The following is a 20,040-nucleotide window of genomic DNA, read 5'->3' as shown; positions in this document are numbered from 1 at the left end:
GCAGAGTGGCTGATCAGTGAAACTTCACATCACAACTTGACATTACACCATTTCTTCTTGATCCAACTGTTAAAAGCCTTGTTTTGCTCCAATAACAAACTGGATTATACCTAGTTTGCAGTCTAGAGCTCAGGAGACAGTAGGAGGGAAAAAAAAATGCCGGATGCTGACCCTTATAAGCTGTCATTAATTTAATCTCTTAATTAAATTTATTTCAGTGAGTTTAATTTGTATTTTCATACAAACATCTGAGACTGGCAATCAGCCCTGGATTAGGTGGTTAGTGGCTTTGGGTACAAGAGGCTCAGAAAAGGTGTGCCTGGGAATTCACACACCTTTCAAACATTGCTTACATCAATTGCTAAGTTATGGTGAGTAGCACTGAATTCTGCTAGTGTGCAATTAGTTTGTCTGTCTCATGGCTGCAGTCAGATTTTTTCCTTCTTTCTTTTATGGAAGTAATATATGATGGAAAAGGGGTAGATGTGAGGGGTTATTCTTGCTTTTCGCTGCTGGTTTCAAAGAATATATGTGTGCTGTGTATGAATTATTTCAAAGTTTTTTTATCTCAAGCCAGTTATCAACATACAGCATTTAGAGAACTGCAGATTAAATACTTGCGTGAAGGGAAGTAGGAAAAGAACAACCTGTGCTCTGGAAAAAAACCAAACCTCTTTTGATGAATGATAACTTACCGCAGGTTCATCAATTAATGCCTGAACACATGTACCACTGGCTGCTCCAGATCCCACTGGATGGCCTGAACAATTTATAATTTTGGTTTTCCTCTGGAAATGTGTAACTGGAGCCACTCCATTAACTTTAATTGTTCCTTGTGGTTCAAAATGTTTGGGTTTTTTTTGTTTTTGTTTTTTGGTGTTTTTTTTTTTCCTTGTAAGTGTGTAGAGATCATAAAGGAAAGATGTATAACCTATACAATCCCCTTGCAGATAGTTTTTTTAGTTAACTTTTCCTCTGGCTAGTTCAAATTTCCTGACAGGGTAAAGCCCAAAGCATTCAGGGTAACTGACCATTCAAAATATTCAAGGCTGTGGAAACAACTCTAACATTTGAAAAACCTCAATTCTACACTGAATGTGCATGGTACATAAAAATGTCAGTTCCAGTAATTTAGAATTAAATAACCACCATCTCTCAAAACATTTCCCAAATCAGCTGTGCGAAGCAGAGAAGGACGCTTTCTGCTCTGCTTCTCCGCTGTACTCCAGGTTCACGTTACCGATTGCCAGACCTCTGGAGCAAATGAAAGAGGAGCTGGTCATTTCTCTTTCACGGAACTTATGGCCGTCAACTCATCCCAAAAAAACCCAAGGTTTTTAGCAGCCCGAGGGACGCGCTGTAGCCACGCACCACCCCGTGGTCAGCCCCAGCCCTGCAGCGCCCCAGAGAGCTGTGCATCCCTGCTGGAATTGCTTCCTAACAAACAGATTTTTTTGTTTTTCATGGTAGTTGGAACACCTAAATTTGATTTTGAAATGTAATGTGAAAGACATGAAAACACATGTATCCCTCTGGCTTTAACCCAGGGTATTATTATTAACGTCTTCATTGTGCCATGCCTGAAGGCTCCAATCCAGACACTTTTTTGGCTCTGTAAGTGATCATGGCCAAAAGCTTTGTGTTTGTGAGTGGGGGCACAAGAATAGGGAGCATTTTTCCTGCATACACAGCCATGTTGCATTTGGGGGAGACAATACAGCTACCCACGCTGAAGTAGGCAAATGAAACCATCTCAGCAGGCTAAGCCCAGATAATACAACACAGATGATCAAGTCAACAGTCTGCATGCGAAGACCACCCGCGGCACAGCTCCCTGCAGAGCTCTCCCCCGCCAGCATCTCCTTCTCTTCCAGCATCAGCAAGACAGAGTCTTCCAGCACATGCAAAGAAAACACATTGCTCCACCAAGCAAATCTCTTATCAGACGGTGCCGTGGGGCTCACCGGTGTCTCGCCGAGATGAAAGGACCCCCATCAAAACTGCAATATCATGCATGAACTAGACTTCATGCTTTGGAAAGCCTTCATAAAGTGGGGCTGGTTTAAGTCTTTTCCAAAATACATTTGGTTTCCTGGTGTAGGTCTGTGCAATGGAAGCAGGCTGTGTAAGTGCCTTGCTCAGTGCCGGCCAGACAGACCCTGGTAGGTGACCTTCGTATCTCACCACACGTGGGTGGTTCCATCTAATTGCTTCCTGCCCCCCTCTGGCTCATCCTAGGAGGCTTCTGGCTTTATCCATGCTTTATTCTGGCATTATTCATAGTTTGGTCCTGATACAGGATTGGATGGGGGTAGAGTGAATGTTTGATGGATGACTCCTTCCCTGGGCAAATCATCACCTCTGTCCGGTATGAGTTAGGAGGATTCCACCTCTCTCCTGGGACAGCTCAGGCTTGCTGATGTGATGCTGCTGGACTTCTTCCTCCGACAGGACAATCCAACTGGATTTGCAGAAATATCACTGGTATTAGGTTTCCAAAACATTAGCTGACCCCCCCACATTAATCTCCATGGATTGTTCCAGCCCTGTTTTATCTGTACTTCTCAGCCCCGTGTACCACATCCTTCTGGAAGATAAACTGGATTTTATAATGAAACATGAGGCCAAATTCACTGCTTCTTAATCTGCATGTAATTCCTCTGAATCTAGTGGGATTGCATTAGGTTTAAAATAGCAGAGGCTCTGGCAGTTTCTCCCTATGCCTGTATGTTGCTTTCAACATTTCTTAACACAATGTTTGCATGTTATAATGAGTCATAGAATCATAAAATGTTTAAAGTTGGAAGGGACCTTAGAGATCATCAGGTTCCAGCCTCCCTGCCATAAGCAGGACACCTCACACTAGACCAGGCTGCACAAGCCTCATCCAACCTGGCCTTGAACACCTCCAGAGAAGGTGGAGCCTCCCTGGGTGACCTATTCCAGCAGCTTACTACCCTCATGGTGAAGAATTTCTTCCTGATGTCTAACCTAAATCTCCCCTCTTACAGTTTAAAACCATTACCCTTTGTCCTGTCACTCCATGTCCTTGTGAAAAGTCCCTCCTCAGGTACTGGAAGGTGCTATAAGGTCTCCCTGGAGACTTCTCTTCTCCAGGCTGAATAGCCTCAACTCCCTCAGCTTGTCTTCATAGCAGAGCTGCTCCAGCCCTTTATGTCCTAAAAACATAAAAATAAATTGTATATTATTATAACTCAATTGGGGTGCAGGTGTGGGAGCAGGCAGTTGATCAGAAGGAAAACCCCCCAAAGCCTTTGCTTCCTAATCTTCTGATCAGTTCAGAGCTAATACCAGTCTTAATGATGCTGGTCACTCCAGCACCTTGCCCTGACAGCCTCCTCCTCCCTGACTAGAACAGAAGTTAATCTTTGTCTCCTAAAAGCAAGCATAGCTGATGTGGCCTTAAATCCAATCAGTTTTTCCTAAATTTCTGCATTAGTGCACCATAGATGACCATCTGATGGGTGCAATACTCCCTATTGGACCCTGCAAACATTTAAAGTCAAGTACCATGTAATATGTTTAGTATTAGAAAGTCTCGCTTTTATTTAAAACTATGCAGATGTTTAGAAAAACAATACACATTTATGGAAAGAGAAAGGATGTGAAAGTGTCCAAGTGAGGAGAATAAAACAATAGCAAAGAGCATTGTAGTTGATCCTTTTTGAAGAGTCTGAAGATTTGCTGACTTTAATAAGGAGCACCTGCAGAGTTTTTCCAGCACAGGACATGCTCTGTAAGGTCAGTGGTCAAACATGTCCAATAACCCTTCCCAGGTAACATCGTACAAGGCCACACATCATATGCAGAGCCATGATGCACTCTATGCTTCTCAATGACTATATGTGAAAAAAAACAAAGCTCACCTTGAGTCAGCCAGTGTGTGTCACCCTGTGTTTTGGAAATCACGTTTTTCTTTAATCATGGAATCATAGAATCACAGACTGGTTTGGGTTGGAAGGGACCTTAAAGGTCACCTAGTTCCAACCCCCTGCATGGGCAGTGACACCTCTCACTAAGCCAGGTTGCTCCAAGCTCCATCCTGGCCTTAAAAGTTTTTTAAGGAAACATCTGTTAAAAAAATGCTTGTTTGCTTGTGGTGCAGAAGTGCTTCACTGTGTATAGAACTGAGGAACGGAAAAAAATAACATTTGTGATACCTTTTACATTTTGAATAATTTAATAGATTCCTGAAAAGATCCCATTCATGTGTACTACCAACAGGTGTGACCCTTTCTCTTGTATGGATTTAAATCCCTGTCATTAATCTCAATCCCCATCTCTGCTCAGATTGATTCCATCACATGGAGGATAACCAGCAGTGATAAAGAGCAGTTTGTGCCAAGTGAATGAAATTACTGTATTGTGAGGGATTTTACTGTAATTTATAGCATGTGAAAATTTGCCCTTCAGGGGACTGTAAATCAGTTCAGATCTGTAAGGTTAGCCTACCCTAAACACAGAGATAAAAGAAAGGGTGTAAACTTTTCCAGGTATTAAAAAAAGAAAATCTTTGGGAACTGTTAACTGAAAACAGCTGCTTTAAAAATGAGCTCAGAGCTGTCCCTGCAAAGTTTCTCAGCCTTACATAGCAATTCACAGTCAAAGCATTAATAATGGCAAGATTCCCTCCTCTTCCCACAATCTGGGGAAATGTAACAACCTTCAAGCTGCTTTTGTGATCACTGTGTGAATTTCTTTCCTTTCGATTTTTATATTTGTATTGGAAACTTTTCTTTCAGCTGGACTTCCTGAGAAATCTGAAAATGTGGCAAAATCGGGGACATGCTGTGCTTCTTGTAAGGAATTTCATCAAATAAAGCAGACGGTTTTACAACTGAAGCAAAAGGTATGAACATGGATCAGTCATGCCTTTACTAGACCTGCATGTTTTGTGACAACTGATATTAAATGTGTCTGGAGCTGTCACTGCCATGTGGCTCTTGTGCCAGTAAAGATGATGATGGTAACATATTTTGAAATCATCTAGAAATGGCTTATCTTCCTTATGTTTCTATATTGCTTTTAAGTAAATTGCTGCCCAAGCTCGTGAAGCTGTGTTAACCAGCCCATGGTAACAGAGTCTGGTAAACACCCATCCCAGACTGAGCCCAGGTTTCTTGGCAATCTGCACTGGCCTCAGCTTTTCATTCATTATGAATACAAAGGGCTTTGGACTTGATCCACCTTTAGTGTATGCAAGTGCAAGATATTCTGCAGATCTGGCAATGTGGGAGAACATGATTTTGCATTAATCATATGCTGATACCGGATTCTTGCCAAATAGAAGGTGTGTGGCTAAACAAAAACATCACTAACAGATACATTAGCTTTGATTGTTTTCAAAATAAAGACCTCCCAGCTCCAACCATTTCTGTTTCCACCTGTGTCCTTGCAAGTAGAAAACAATGCACTTAAAAATTTCCTCTGGCCATGTGGCCTCCTTTTACACCTGGGCAGGATTGAAATAACCTGGAGACACAGCCCAGGATTTGGAGACGTGCAGGTGTGCAGGTGTAATGCCTTTTCTGGTGTCACCTCCTTCAAGCGTTCCAATTCTCAGAAATGGAAATGTTCTGCAGGAATATTCTCAGCAATGCATATTGACAGGCTCTCATTATTCCACCCAGGTGCTCACTTCATTTAATTGTGTCCAAACACAATTTGTTATATTCACTTTTTGTCTTTAATATAGTTCCATGGAATTTTCATTCAGTGTTACTTTTGTCAGGGAAAAAGAAATCTGTTTCACTAAAATGAAATACAATGACATTTGAGATATTCTTTACATCAAAAATCTTATCATGTCATGTTTTCCCTCTGGATCAGTAAGAAGATAAATGTGGAAGTGACAGAATTTTATGTGTGATGGATAGTGTTGTTTTCAAACAAATGCTAGCTGACAGGTTAAAAAAGGATCTGTGCTTTTGAGTGGCTGTTTGCCCAGCCACAGTCTGTGATGCTGAGCAGGCTCACACTGACCCCCGGGGAGGCATTTGGGGTCACACTGTTGGCCAAGTATTTTGCTGCAAGAACTGATGGAAAGCAGTGACCTTAATTAATGGAAAGTTTTCTGTGTCTAACTTCCACTGATAGGTGCCTGTGTTCAAAACTCACTCCTGGAAAACCAACACCATCAATACCTGTTGCTATGGGCACTTGTTGTTCAGAAGCCAAACTATGCAGCTCACTTTTGTCTCATAGCTAAGTCCCATCATGGTCTATAGCCTGAATTTTCCCCAAGTGTCTTCCTAGTGGGACTTGATTTATTTGGCATCCTCAGAGGTAGCCAACTGGGTTGTGCCTCACACAGAGATGGAGGAGATTGTCTCCTGATACCCGCAGCATTTTTGCTCCACAGAGAGGAGAGCTTTTGTCCATGCTGAGAGGAGATCTGGCCTCATACTTCTCTCTGCCCAGAGAGGCATGAACCCTAGTGCTTCACCAGCTGCTCCCCATGGCCCATTTCTTCTGGGGAGGACATGTCTCTGTATCTGCAGTTGAAGTTGCTTTGTTTTGTACAGAAAGTTTGATTTTTGTCTGCCAGAGACACGGTTTATGGGAATTGAGTCTTCAGGTTCACTGTTAAGGCTTTCAGATAGTATGGACTTTATGCAAAATTATGTTTAGCAGAAGAGTCTGTGAAGGATCCAATCCAGCAAACCCTACGGCTTAGGACTGCAGTATACTTCTGGAAGTAGGACATGTGGTTTTGTGTCTCCTTAGGAAAGGACAGGGTGAACTCAAGTCCTGCTGCCTCTGGTGATGGCACCAATACCTTTTTAGAAAATTGCAACATCTGCTCCAGATCAAGGACAGGGTAGTTCAAAGTTAAGGAACAGAAAGTCACCCTGCATGGTCAGCCAGTGGGGTGCACTATCCTGATATACTAGGGAGCTGTGGACAGTCCTAGCTTGATGTCCTACCTTGCTGGAAGGAAGAAGAGTGAAAAGCTGGAGAACTAGGGGAAAGGTATATGACACACAGCCAACAATTTAAAAAAATCAAGTAAGCAGTTCAGCAGTTGGAATAGGGGCATTGCTGGATCCCACTGCACAGATTTGTTTAAAAATCTTAATTACAAAGCCATGTTCCGTATCACTACTGTCAAGCACTATCAAAGTCTTCTAAACAACAGATCTCCTAGACACTACCCAAAACTCCAGATGTAGCATGCAACGCAACATATGGGAGTCTTGTTTCTAGTATGGTCTTTTAAAAAAAACTTACCCTCACTAATATTTGCATGCAAATGGACAAAAAATATTTTCCTAGGGCCATTAAGATCTGGAGGTGAAATAGAAATAAGGCCAGTTAGGATATCCAATCCCTGAGAGGATGTGAATCAACATCAGAAACACACGGTTTGGCCCCAGTGTATGTAACAACCCTTTTCTGGCCAGAAGATATCAAACACCAGTGAGCTAGACCAGAGCCTAGGTATTTTGGCACTCATTAGTGCAGGCCTCAAGTCCAGCTGATTCAGCGGGGAAGCATGTGTAGATGCTTTCACAGCAGCTGTGTGATTTTATTTTTATTTTTTTAAGTTACTAAGTTGTTAAAACAGCCTCGCTGTCAGGAACAAGTCAATATTTAAGCAACAGAAAGGAATACACTTCCAAATCCTCTTCATGATGTGTCTTTGCCACTAAATAAATACACCTTTTTACTCCAGCCTGGACATTTGCAATATAACCTGAAGGATATTCATGGCTGGCACTGTATACTAAGTGATGTCTATTTATCAGCTGGGATAGCAATAGATCCCCAGAAGACGATCTGGTCAGAAATTTAAGCAAAAGCTCTAAGGAGGATATCAATTAATCTGCCACTCACCTGTGGCCACCCCTAAGGAGAAACATTGATGACACAGAAAATATTCCCATAAAAACTGCTGAAAAAAAGTATAATGCTCTCAGGTAGTCACAGGAATTAACTCTGTGTCTTGGTTGTAGCATGCTGGTGTTGGCACTGCACAGCCCTTACTTGATTTATGTTGGACAAAGGAAGTTTGCAGCATGATGGTCCTTGCAACCTTCCATTTGTGTCCAGCCTTCTCTGGACAGGGTGGACACACCTTTGGGAAATAAAACTTCGCAATGTGCTGACCAGAGCCTGTCAGTGGACCTCCTCATGCTGGTCCTTGGCCAATATGGCTATGAGCACCCCCAGCTACTGATTTTTCCTCTTCAGCCCCAGGATAAGGTACTGAGACCCATGGAGTAGCCCCTTATCTTCAGCAGTCCGAAGCCTGGTCTGTGCTGCAATGGCTGGGATGCATGCTGAGTAATCTACAGGGTTATTGTTAAAAAAAGCAGATGCTTTTCTTTGGAAAACCAAAGTACAAAGGGCACACCAGGAGGAGTTCTGAATCCCCATTTTCTATGACAGCAGATTCAGAGGAGGGAGGACATAAGAAGCACCCTGTGGGGCTTCTGTGAAGTGCTGACCTCATCTAACCAGCGATTTCTGGGGGTGGAGTAAATCTACCAAATTCTTGTAAGACTTACATCATATTTCTTTCTTTGCCTTTGGTGCAGTCATCTTGTCTTTGAAAACGGCAGTGCTCTCTGAAACCTGAGTCACAAATGGCTGACAAATCCTTATGTTCCTGTCATCACATTTTGAGTTCCAGTCTGAAAAATCAAACTGGTGTTTCAGAAATGCCACCCGGAAATGTCTCCGCATTTCCAACTTCTTTTTTTTCTCACTTTTGCTTCTTTCAGAACTGCTCAGTGCATCTGACCCCAAACTGCAAGCAGCACTGGCTGCCCTTAAAATGCACTCATAACTAATAACTTGTTTGCCAAAAGAAATTTGCCCAGTTACAGTATTTACTGCAAGTGCATAGCATTGTTTTTTTCCTGTGCATCACAAACATCACGTTTTCACTAGGGGCAGGAGGCTGCATATCAAATAATTACAGAAACAAACAGGAGTCTTGAGAACAGTTCAGTGCAGGGAATTCCAAAGAGCTGACTAAAAAGCATTGTCAGATAACAAGAGTCATCATGTATTTTATTTAATGCAGCTTTGCCACACAATTGTTGCAGAAACCATAATCAGATTTTTCAGTGAGCCAAATGCATTCAACAAAGCTGACTGTCGTGGTCTGAACACAGTTTTGGGTAGAAGCCAAGCCTTATCTCACAGCACAAACGCCCTGTTTGCTCACCAGGATTTTCTGACACCAATTACACGTTCAGGATAGCCTTTGAATTACTTCAGTGGGTCTGACCCTGGCTTGGGGCTGGTTTCCACCAGGTATAGAACCCATGGAGAAGCTCCTCTGGGAAGCACACACACACACACAAATTATGTGTTTAAAATACCACTTTACTGTAACAGTTTTCAAACTGTGTGCGTGGAAAACTGGATATGTAAATGTAGCCAGTTGGTAAGAGAGAGAAAAAAAGACTGTTGTAGTTTGGGGTAGAGAGGGCCCGAAGCCTTTCCCGTATAATGTTGTCGAGGTCCGTGTGAGTGAGGACCAGTGTCACACCCGTGGGGAGGAGGCATGAGAGGTGGAAGGTTTGGGTGGTGCTGTTGTGCTCAGTTAGAGGTGGAAGGTTTGGGTGGTGCTGTTGTGCTCATGTCCTCCTGGAGCCGGGGGTGAGGCGAGTTGTGGCAGCGGTGGCAGCTCCAGTGCAGGTGGCACCAGTGACAGGGACAGCAGGGGCTGCAGCAGCTGCTGCCTTTGTCCTTCTGGTGCCTCCTCTTACTTGGTTTTCCTTCTCCTCTCTCTTTGGTCTTCTTCCCCTCTCTCTCCTCACAGCAGCATCAGGGGCGATGGGCGGTAACGACCCACAAACCATCGTCGTTCTGGGCCTGGCATCCATTGCTTTGCAGCCTGAGGCCTCTCCCTGCCTGTGCAGCCCCTGGTGAAGTCCTGCCCCTGCCCCCCAGAATTGCCACCGTTTTCTCCTTTATTCTTATTTTATTTCTTCTGTTACGCCTCTCTCTTACAGTCAATTTCAGTGACAGACATTCTTTTTTGGAAGCCAGTTCTCCACACTGACCCAGGATAGACCTGCCCTGGTATTGCTGAAACAGCTCTTAGATTCAGTTTGGCAGAGCAATATTCCCAACTCCACATGCAGCCACTCACCACTAATAAACTTCTTTCCTCACTGCAGACGAGCCTCCTGGCTTGTCATCTCCCCTCTGCTGTCTCTGGAGAGACTAAATGTTTGCAGAATATGCCTAAAAATGTTTAATTATTAAATAGATTCAATCTGGGGAAACTAATGTTTAATGGATAATTAAACAACTGATGTAATGGATACTGGCACTTTAAAGCACAGTGGGCAAATACTCTTAAATTCTAATTTCTTTTAGTGTTGTGTCTCTATGCAGAGCAGATCCAGATCTGTTGGGTTAAACAGTATGGTTAAAGGGCTAGATCCACAGAGCATTTGGGGCTGTTATTGAAACCTATGAAAAGTCAGGGGCTTGTGCAGCAATTGGGAACTAAATATCTGAACAAATATTGCCCTGAGAAAGGGTGGTAAATGAATGGAGAAAAATTCAAGTAAGGAAAAAAAGAGGTTTCCTAGGAAGATCCAAGTAGTTGCAAGATTCAATTTTTTTTGTCACCTTGTTGCTCTCTATGTCCTGAATGTCTCCTACCTTCCATTTGGATTGACTTGGAGTATTTCCATGGTGACTTGAAAGGGGAATAGCCTCACAGGAAGCATCAGGGTTTCTACTAGGTTGCTGGTTTCAGAGAAAGGAAAATACCAGAATTCATAAAAGCCTTTTGAAGTCATGTTTTTCATGTGGCACCTCTCAAGCTTAGGAAACCTCCTGCAGAGAGAAAGATATGTATATCTATTTTTGTGGATCATCTCTAGGATCCCCATCCAGAGCTCCTCCTGCACACAAACACACACACACACACAGACACACACTCACCATATGTGGAAGACCAAGGAGGGTACTATTTCTGCAAAATCTGACTTTTTTCCATGGTCCACCCAAAAGATCCTGTGGAAAGGCACTGTAGACCATTACTGCCCGTTACACTATTATCTTAACAGATTTCTGCAAGGTGTTCAGTCAGAAAGATGTACAGGTAAGAGCAGAAGTTCCCAGGCATCCTTCCAGCTGTTTTCCACTACCTGAAAGGACAGCCCATCATAGGTTCAAGGAGCCAGTTTTCCCTGAGACAACATTTTATAGCAGGAGCTTCAAGAAAGCTTCATGTCCATAGATAAAAAGAATCAGCCTGGTCAGCTTAGGTGTAACTGCTGTTTTTTCTGATTATTTCAATGCAGTATTTTTATATGCTGTTTCTCCACATGAAAGCTTAACAAAGAAGATAACTTATTCAGCTGAATTATGAGGAACTTACAGGGATTTTTTTATTTTGGCAGGTTGCTTTGCTGCCAAATAATGCTGCCGATCTTAGCAAGCAAATCACTGGTGAAAAAGTGCTTGCATCTAATGCATACATCCCTGGCCCTCCAGGTCAGCCTGGCCAACAAGGCCCTCCAGGTAAGATAAAGACCAGAAGGACTTGAATGTGCAGTGGTGCCACAGATAAAAAATATAAGTTTAAATCTTTCAGTGTGATAGCATTTCATGTATTTTATATTGTTATTATTAAATTCATGTTGCTACAAAATTTTAAAATAATTACTTTCTGTTTGTTATGGTTAGCCTCTGCCAACTGTCCAGCATTATCCATTGTGACTTAGTCTCCATGTGTTTCTTGGAGTGCAAGCTGTATTTGTCCTATATGTGTTAAATTTCTCCCTCTCCCTGGAGTCTATCACCTGCTTCAGTTGTCCTTTCTCATATTTTATCTCTGTCTTAGAGCATTTTCCATTGCATTTCAAGAATACCTATTGCTTTAGCTCACTGTCATTATTAGAGCAGAAAATGTGCTTTCAGTTTGCAGGGATTTGTACCAACTGTTTTCTTTTTCCTTGTCTGGTTTTTCAAGGATTGATTTGTTGGTTTTATGTGTGTTCTGTGTTCCATATTCAAAGGAATCTGAAAAGAAAAGTAAAACTCCACTCACACCTTCTTTGCTACATATATGTTGAAACAACGAGCAAAGCAGAGAGTTCCTAAAGGTCTGTCTTAAGCCAGACACCTTGCAGACTGCAGCCAGTGATGTTAAAAATTTTGCAGACTGCTGAATGCCTAATATTGGCTTATTGATAAATCCAGGGAATTTTCACATGGTTCTGGATGTCAGGAGTATTCTTAAAGAGGACTAGCAGATATTCCTTACAAGGTTTGATTAACTCCTTAATGAACTGCCCCCCATTTATCCCCACTTTTGCAGTCTTGCTTTGGTTTTTGAGTCTTTATCTTGTTTTCTTGGAGGACGAGTATCTTCAGTCTTCTGTATATCCTAAGTGCAAGGACATTGTGGTTAGAAGTTCTGCATCAGACTCTGAAATGTGTGGTGCTTGCTGCCTTGCCATCTCTCTATCGTAGGCCTGACTCTGCATGTCCTCCATCTGGTTTCCCCATGACTGAGCTCTCCAAGGTACTGTGGCATTGTCGTGTCGGCTTGAAAACCACTCCTGCTCACCTCCTCCTCTGCCCTTAGCAACAGGCCACCTGGGCCTTCAGGAGGAGTCATAAAATCACAGAATGGTTTGGGTTGGAAGGGCCCTTAAATACCATCTAGTTCCTAACCTCCAGTGGCAACCCCCACTAGGCCAGGTTGCTCAAATCCCCATCCAACCTGGCCTTCAGTCTGCGAGGTTCACCACTGTGCTTGATTTTACTCCTTTGGAAAACCCTAATTGCACCTATTCTGTCCTGTTGAACCCTTTTTACCCACTGCCTTTCATTTTCTACACCTTCCACGTGCCTTTAGTATGTAGAAAAGTGCTTTCCCCTCGAATTGTAAAGCAATTCAGCTAGTGACACTTCCATGGTCTTTATTTTTGTGCAAAGATTGTTTCAGGTGCCTGATTTTCTGTTTTGATTTTTGTAGTGTACCTTTTGACCTAAACACTTTTTGCTTCTGGTGTCCTTCCTAAAAACTAACATTTTCTGCTGAATAAGCAGAAGCTGAAAAGGTATGAAGCAAAATGGAAAAACAGTCTTTTTTACCCGTAAGACATTGGCTATCATACTGGGCAAAAGAGTGGTGCAACCCATCAGAGAAAAGGGCTTGCTTCTCTGCCAGTCATGTAGATGCCTTTGACCCAACATCCCCATGAGTTTTCTGAGGCTTTCTTTTTATGAGATGTTTCTCAGATGTGACTTGCTCTTTTCTTCTTTGTGTGAAAATGAGGCATTTCTGCTTTTCTTTTCATTCCCAGTCTGTGTCCCTAACTTCCTGGCAGTGGCACTCTCAGCTACTTTTTTAAAAAATAATTTTTATTCATAAATTGTTTTGTGAAGATCTCTTGTAGCCATTGTGACAAGGAGTATTGTTGTGTCGGATAATTGTTGTGTTGCTTGTCTTTTTGTGGATTTGGGTGTGTTAAGGCAACCAGTCCATAAGGCGTTTCAAAAAATGGTCAGTCCCCACGGCTGGCACTGATGAGGTGTCCTGCAGGCAGCCCCTAGCAGGTAACCTTTGCTGTCAATTGCAGGGGCTCCAGGACCAAAAGGGAGTCAAGGAGTTCCTGGGTCACCTGGACCTCCCGGACAGCCAGGCCCTCGTGGATCAATGGGACCTATGGGCCCATCTCCAGACATATCACATATTAAGCAGGGCAGGCGGGGCCCCGTGGTCAGTATTCTCACCTCCCATCATGCATTGCACAATTTGCCTTAGATCCACAACCTGTCATGTCCTTGTGAACACTTTATTTTCTCTTGCAGGGCCCTCCAGGAGCCCCAGGGAGAGATGGTAGCAAGGTGAGGAGAGGTACTGTTTTCCTGAACGTGGGCACACGCACATGTGAAGTGCAGGCTTGCTAGGGAGATCCTCTACACACTTCCAGTCACACCCATTTACCACCTTTGCTAAGCTGGAAATGTCCTATTGTCCTGTCCCTTCATGCCTTCCTTCTGCTATGTTGTGCTTGCCAGTCCTTAAGTCTTGCAAATAGCACTGCGAGGCTATCTGTTATGCAGCATCCCTGCCTTTCTCTGCAGCTCTTTTGGCTTTTCTGTGAAGAAACACAGATGCTTTAGCCTTAGCACATCTAATTAGACTGCTCTTTTGTGAATTTCTCCTGTTAACTGGTTTGCTTGTTATGGCCTAGGAGAAACACCGGAAATGCCCAACTCTTCTCCCACTAGAACCAGTGGTAACTTCCTCACATTCCTCCTTCACTTTCTTTTCCCAGCTAGTGTAAGCTGATGATTCTTGACCTGGGGACAGTGAGTGAGTCTGCAGAGACAAACTGTGATTTGTTTCTTCCTCTAGTCACAGCAAACTAACTGGGGTGGTATTGATTACAGGGCGAGAGAGGCGCACCAGGACCAAAGGGGATACCTGTAAGTATTGCTCACAGGAGGAATTTCCACAACAGAATGATGTTAACTACTAAAAAGGACATGTAGCTCCTGGAGAAAGTACAGAGGAGGCCACAAAGATTGTCAAAGGGCTGGAGCAGCTCTCCCATGAAGACAGGCTGAGAGAGTTGGGGTTGTTCAGCCTGGAGAAGAGAAGGCTCTGGGGAGAAGTCATAGCACTTTCCAGTACCTGAAGGGGCTACAGGAAAGCTGGGGAGGGGCTTTTTACAAGGGCTTTTAGTGAGAGGACAGGACGTCATGGATTAAAACTGGAGGGGAGATTTAGGTTAGACATCAGGAGAAAATGCTTTAGTGTGAGGGTGGTGAGACACTGGCACAGGTTGCCCAGGTAAGTTGTGGAAGCCCCATCTCTGGAAGTGTTCAAGGCCAGGTTGGATGGGGCTCTGAGCAACCTGGTGTGGTGGGAGGTGACCCTGCCCATGGCAGTGTGTTTGGAACCAAATGATCTTTAAGGTCCTTTCCAACATAAACCATTCTACAATCTATGAAAAACCAGTCAGACAAAAGGAGAAAAATAAAACCCTCTCCTGTGTCAAAAGCACAGTGAAAAATACTTTCCATGCACTGAAAATGTTATTGGAAGGACAGTAATTACCCGGTTTCATCCAAATGTTTTTGCCTACACACCTCCTCCTTTGCTGGGTGTGATATTGAGGCAGTAGGTGCACCTCTGCCCTACAACAGCAGTGGGACACGGACATTCCCAGAAGGCAGCAGCATGAGATCCCAGGCAGAGTGCCAGTTAGTACAGCTCAGCCACTGCTCCTACTGGGAGCCACCGCTCCTGGTGTGTGCTCCTGCCCTTCATCTCTTTCAGGGATTTGGCAAACTACAGGCTTTGAGTAAGTCATCAAGAGAAGAATGAGTATTTACAATCTGTTTTCAGGTTAAATTGTTTAAAAAATTATTTCTTACGGTGTTTTCTCTATTGGTGGAATGGATTTTAAGAATATGCCCAGCAGGGTGTCCTCATTATTAAACAGTGTACTTTACTGTGTGAAGTCAGCTAAAAATAAATGTTGATCTTCTAAAATCAGATGCAAACAGATGAATATTCTCTGCATAGTAATAACCAATATATCTAATAAGCAATGGACAGCGTGAGCCTACCATATTGAAAAGATACTGTTCAAATACCAGAATTATTGAAAAAAAACTTTAAATAATAATTATTGATTGTTGAGTCATTCTAAGAATGTGGCTTCTATCCATTTAATAAGAAGGAACACAGGGAACCAAGATTTATGTCCTCTCTTTCCATGAGGTGTCAAGATACTCTGGGGAGGGAGATGTAGCAAAGGAATTGCAAAGTAACAAAAGGGCTAAGCATGGTGTAAAAGTAGGCTCTATCTGCAAAAACATTTGCCTTATTTTGAAAACTGCTTCCTAAGCAGGCTGATCCAAAAAGAGACTGTTAACTTTTGGCAGTTGATACGAAGCAGTATTTTACTGAGTTACCCCTGCATGAGTAATTGTATCAACCTGTCTGAAAACAGTAAGAGCGAAGTGGATTATTATTAATGACCATGCCTTGTGACTGTAGGGCCCACCAGGTTCATTTGATTTCCTATTGCTGATGATGGCAGACATCAGAAATGACATCGCTGAGCTGCAAGAGAGAGTGTTTGGACACAGGACTCATTCATCAACAGAGGAGTTTCCGTTACCTCAGGAATTTACAAACTATCATGACACAGTAGATTTTGGATCTGGGGAAGACTACAAACCACGGGCAGCACCCAGAGACTCCAGGATACAGAAGGCAGCCCATCCTTAGCTTCACCTACTGAAAAATAGAGCCCCTTTAGAGTTCTTCAATATAAAAATGCACTGACAATGTAATATATATATAAAATTTCCCAGGTTTTTGTTTTGTTTTGGTTTTGATTGTGGGTTTTTTTGTTGTTTTTTTTTTTGCTTTTCCTCAACCATGCTGCCTGTACTGTAGCTTTCCTTGTTTATGGTAGCCTCCTTGCAGCATTTCCATACCATCCAACCTGCACTGTGTGCTGTACCTAGACTATCAAGAAAACCTTCTTAATGTTTAATACAATTAAGGCACGCTCTGGCTAATGGTGCAGACCACAGCACTTCATCTGCCTACTTTGTACCTAAGTCCAAATGACCCAGCACTCAAATTTTGCCGGGGGCAGAGTGGGAGCTGAACATCCTCCCTGAATGATGTCAGTAATTAAAACCTTGGTCCACAGTTACTTTATACATGTAAATACATTATACCACTGAACTCAAGCCTCCAGCTTAGGAAAGCATGGGAAGTGGAACCCCATTTCACAGCAGATGCCAGCTATAAGTGAAGTTTTCTTCTTCTATTATGCTCCACCATGGCAGGACAAAGCAAGAAAATATGGTCAAGCATGATACAAGGGTGCTGCTTCTTGATTTGGAAATCATTTGGCTTTGTGTTGCCAGAGTATATTATTCAGAGAGAGTCAGAAAGATGTGCTTGACCTCAATTAACACTACTTTTCCCTTATCATTCTCCTATTGCTCAGTGTGCAGGCCAGCTCCCTTCCTCAACAGATTCATGCTGGATTCAGTACACAAAGATGAGCAAGAGAACAGGGAATGTATAAAGCATGAAAACCAAGCCTAAGTGACTCAAGTAGGCTCAGGGGAAAGCACAAAATCAATCCCGGCCTTGAAGAAAAAGTTGGTTTCTGACCTCCAGTGGTGAAATGCTGAAGTCCAAGTGAAATGGAGATTAGAGAGAGGCCTCGTGTTTGCAAAGGGATTCTGTCTGTTTGGTTCCTCTGCTGCATGAGGGCAACTTAAAATGGCACTGGATGGAGCTGGAACACGAAGGTGCAGTGTATTTGTCTGGGTATCTGAGGAGTACAAGTAGGTGCAGGAGCGCACATGGCAAAAGGTGCCAACTGGTACGAGGATGGCTAAGGTGAGGTACTGCACATGGGGATCCTGTATTTGTGAAGGGGGATGAAAAGGAGTGCCCTTCTTTAACACTGGAAAATTCGATGGACAAGTTAGACCATATCTTGTGGATGATGGATGTTACCACTTCTTTTGGATCACCACAGCTGCTGAGGACTTTGCCACGCTCAGAAGATAAAGGACTATATTAAGCACAAAACTTCAATGTTGTATCTGTGTAGCTGCTACTTCCACAGTATGTTCAGTGCTGGGTCATGTCCATGTTACAAATGCAAAGAAAAACTTCTTATTTTGCCCAGTTTTTCAGGGCTTGCATGTTCTAATAGAATAAATACAGGTAAAAAATATAAGCCAGCCCTTTTCTGATAAGCCTAAAAAGGCTTGGATTCCCTTCCATATTCTCTGGGCCAAAAGATAGTCGGTGTAATCCTCACACCAGTGGTACAGTTTGTATGAACAGCTGGCTGCCTAGACCTTCATTTTGTGTATTATCTTAGGGGGATGTGTTAATTCCTGTAATTGTTTCCCACCTCTTTGCTATCATTATGCCACAAGCAAGGGCATTAGCTTTGAGAACATTAACGTTCTGCACTCCTCCTCTTCACATTATATGCATATCGATATTTACAAATCAAGGGGATATCTTAGAATGAAATTATTGTGCTTGCACCCTGTCAGCTTTGAGCTTCTCCTCTAGGAGGAGCTCTGCCAGAAGCTGCTGATCCAAGTAGTCTCGTGAAGTAGGTAGCAGGAAAATCAATGAAATTTGGGGAAGGAACCTGTGGCCAAAAGAGATAATCTGATATGCAGCAGGCTGAAAGAAACCTCGAAGAAAGCATGAACTGAGGCATGTAATGTCTTGTTTTATTAATTTTAAGCACTCAAGTAGGTATAAATAAGACAATTCAAAAATACACGTTAAAGTAAATTTGTTAAATGGCAAATGTTGTAACGCTTGCAAATTATGTAACTCTTGGATAAGTTTACTACCACACCCCATCCATCACCTGCTGGAACAGGTTGATTTCCACTGCAGAATTAGTAGCTGCAGGTTTTTTTGACCTTTTGATCAGATACTGAATAATGAGTTAGATGAGTGACTTCCTACATATCAACTCAATTCTATTGCCCCTTGCCCACAAGAAGATGTGTGGGGGGGGGAAAGGCACTTATTCTAGTTCTAATCTCTGCTTTTCCAAATATAGACAAATACCAAACAAGAAGTTCCTGCAGTTTGGCCATCAAATTCAGGGGCAAGTGACAATTTTCCCTGCTGTGCTGAAGTATCCAGGGGAGTGAAATTCTGAAAGCAGGCCAGAAAAGGAGATAAAATAGATGCCTCACTGTCAGTAGAGAAAACTGTCCCAGACTTATGACCATTAAATGTGGCACATGCTTATGTGCTTTTCTGAATGAAAACCTCAGTAACTTCCCTTTCTGGAGTTGGTTTTCACAGCCTAGAGCAGGGTTTGCAACAGATATGCTTAAGGAAAATGCTCCTTGGGTTTGCCCTTGTGCTTCACCCTCCTCTTTCCAGACTCCCTGCCCCAAATCTGTTGGCTGAGTCCCGGCAACACGGAGGGGATGCTATGGTAAAGGCAAGTCCTGGAATTCCTCCAGCAGGGACAGCCCCTCTGAGCACAGCTGGCTGGGAAGGTTCAGCCTTCGTTCTGCATCTGGCTAAGATCTTTGCATAGACCTTTCTCCCTTTATTTCTGATTAACTGTATGATAACTTTTATAAGACATTGTATCTGAAACACTTCATTAAGATTTCTGGATAAATACACACACCCATATAGAAAAGTGATGTTTTCTTCAGGATAGCCAAAGTTTTATAAAGCCAGAATAATTTCCAATTTAAAGTTTGGTTACTGGGAAGCCAGGAAAGTCATTACCTTCTAAATTATTTATTCTGATGTGGCCCCCCAAAATAACATCACCTTCCCCCCGACAGGAATCCAAAATAAGTTAGTAGTAAAATCTACATTCATGTTTAGTTTCAATACGAGGGTCATGCACATGAAAACTTTACTTCGTATAAATACTATGTATAATTCTATTAGAAAGAAATATTATTTTGATGTTAAGACATCAAGTTATAAGCAAAAGGATAATGAAGAGTTTGTTATTTTATTAATTTTAGAGATCTATTTAATGGAAACGTTTGCAAGAGTGTGCAGTGATGGGAAAATGCTGGTTGTTAATGGGCTTAACAAAGTCATAAAGCTTGGAGAATTTTTTCTTTCAACACTGTGCCAAGTACATGCAGGATTAGTCTTTTTTTGCAAAGCTGGGATACTGACACAGAACAATTCCTACGTAAGTCAGGCTAAACCAGGAAGAGGAGATGAAAATTGATTGTAAACTGAGCTAAGGTAATGCCTGGAGTTATTGTTGCCATCTCAGCTTGAGCCTTCTTCCTTGAAGTGTTTCGTAATACACGAAGCCCCAGAGAGGCAACAAAAGCCGGGACTGAGGCCCAAGAACTTGTTAGTTTCACATGAAAATCTGTATGTTTCTCCCTATTACACATTCCAGTAACTACGCTGTTCACTTTATTTATATACGAAATACTAAAATGTGCATAAAATGATTGTGATTTCATGACGTCTTCATAATAACAAAGATATTTTTTCTTAACGCTGTGGGT

General features: G+C 42.6%; 1 protein-coding gene across 1 annotated transcript in view; it reads left to right on the top strand.

Annotated features, from left to right (window-relative positions):
- The window catches only part of CCBE1 (collagen and calcium binding EGF domains 1), a 110,058-nt gene extending 90,028 nt beyond the window's left edge, over nucleotides 1–20,030 (top strand). Inside the window, exons 6-11 of the mRNA XM_051643389.1 lie at nucleotides 4,764–4,870; nucleotides 11,397–11,517; nucleotides 13,587–13,726; nucleotides 13,819–13,854; nucleotides 14,404–14,439; nucleotides 16,022–20,030. Of these exons, the coding sequence (XP_051499349.1) occupies nucleotides 4,764–4,870; nucleotides 11,397–11,517; nucleotides 13,587–13,726; nucleotides 13,819–13,854; nucleotides 14,404–14,439; nucleotides 16,022–16,255 (674 nt within the window). The 3' untranslated portion in view covers nucleotides 16,256–20,030. The remainder of the gene's footprint in view (nucleotides 1–4,763; nucleotides 4,871–11,396; nucleotides 11,518–13,586; nucleotides 13,727–13,818; nucleotides 13,855–14,403; nucleotides 14,440–16,021) is intronic.
- Nucleotides 20,031–20,040: the final 10 nt, after the last annotated feature.

Source organism: Apus apus, chromosome Z, assembly GCF_020740795.1.
Source record: "Apus apus isolate bApuApu2 chromosome Z, bApuApu2.pri.cur, whole genome shotgun sequence".
Classification (NCBI taxonomy): domain Eukaryota; kingdom Metazoa; phylum Chordata; class Aves; order Apodiformes; family Apodidae; genus Apus; species Apus apus.
The sequence above is the reverse complement of the archived record's forward strand: the minus strand, read 5'-3'. Positions and strand labels throughout refer to the sequence as shown.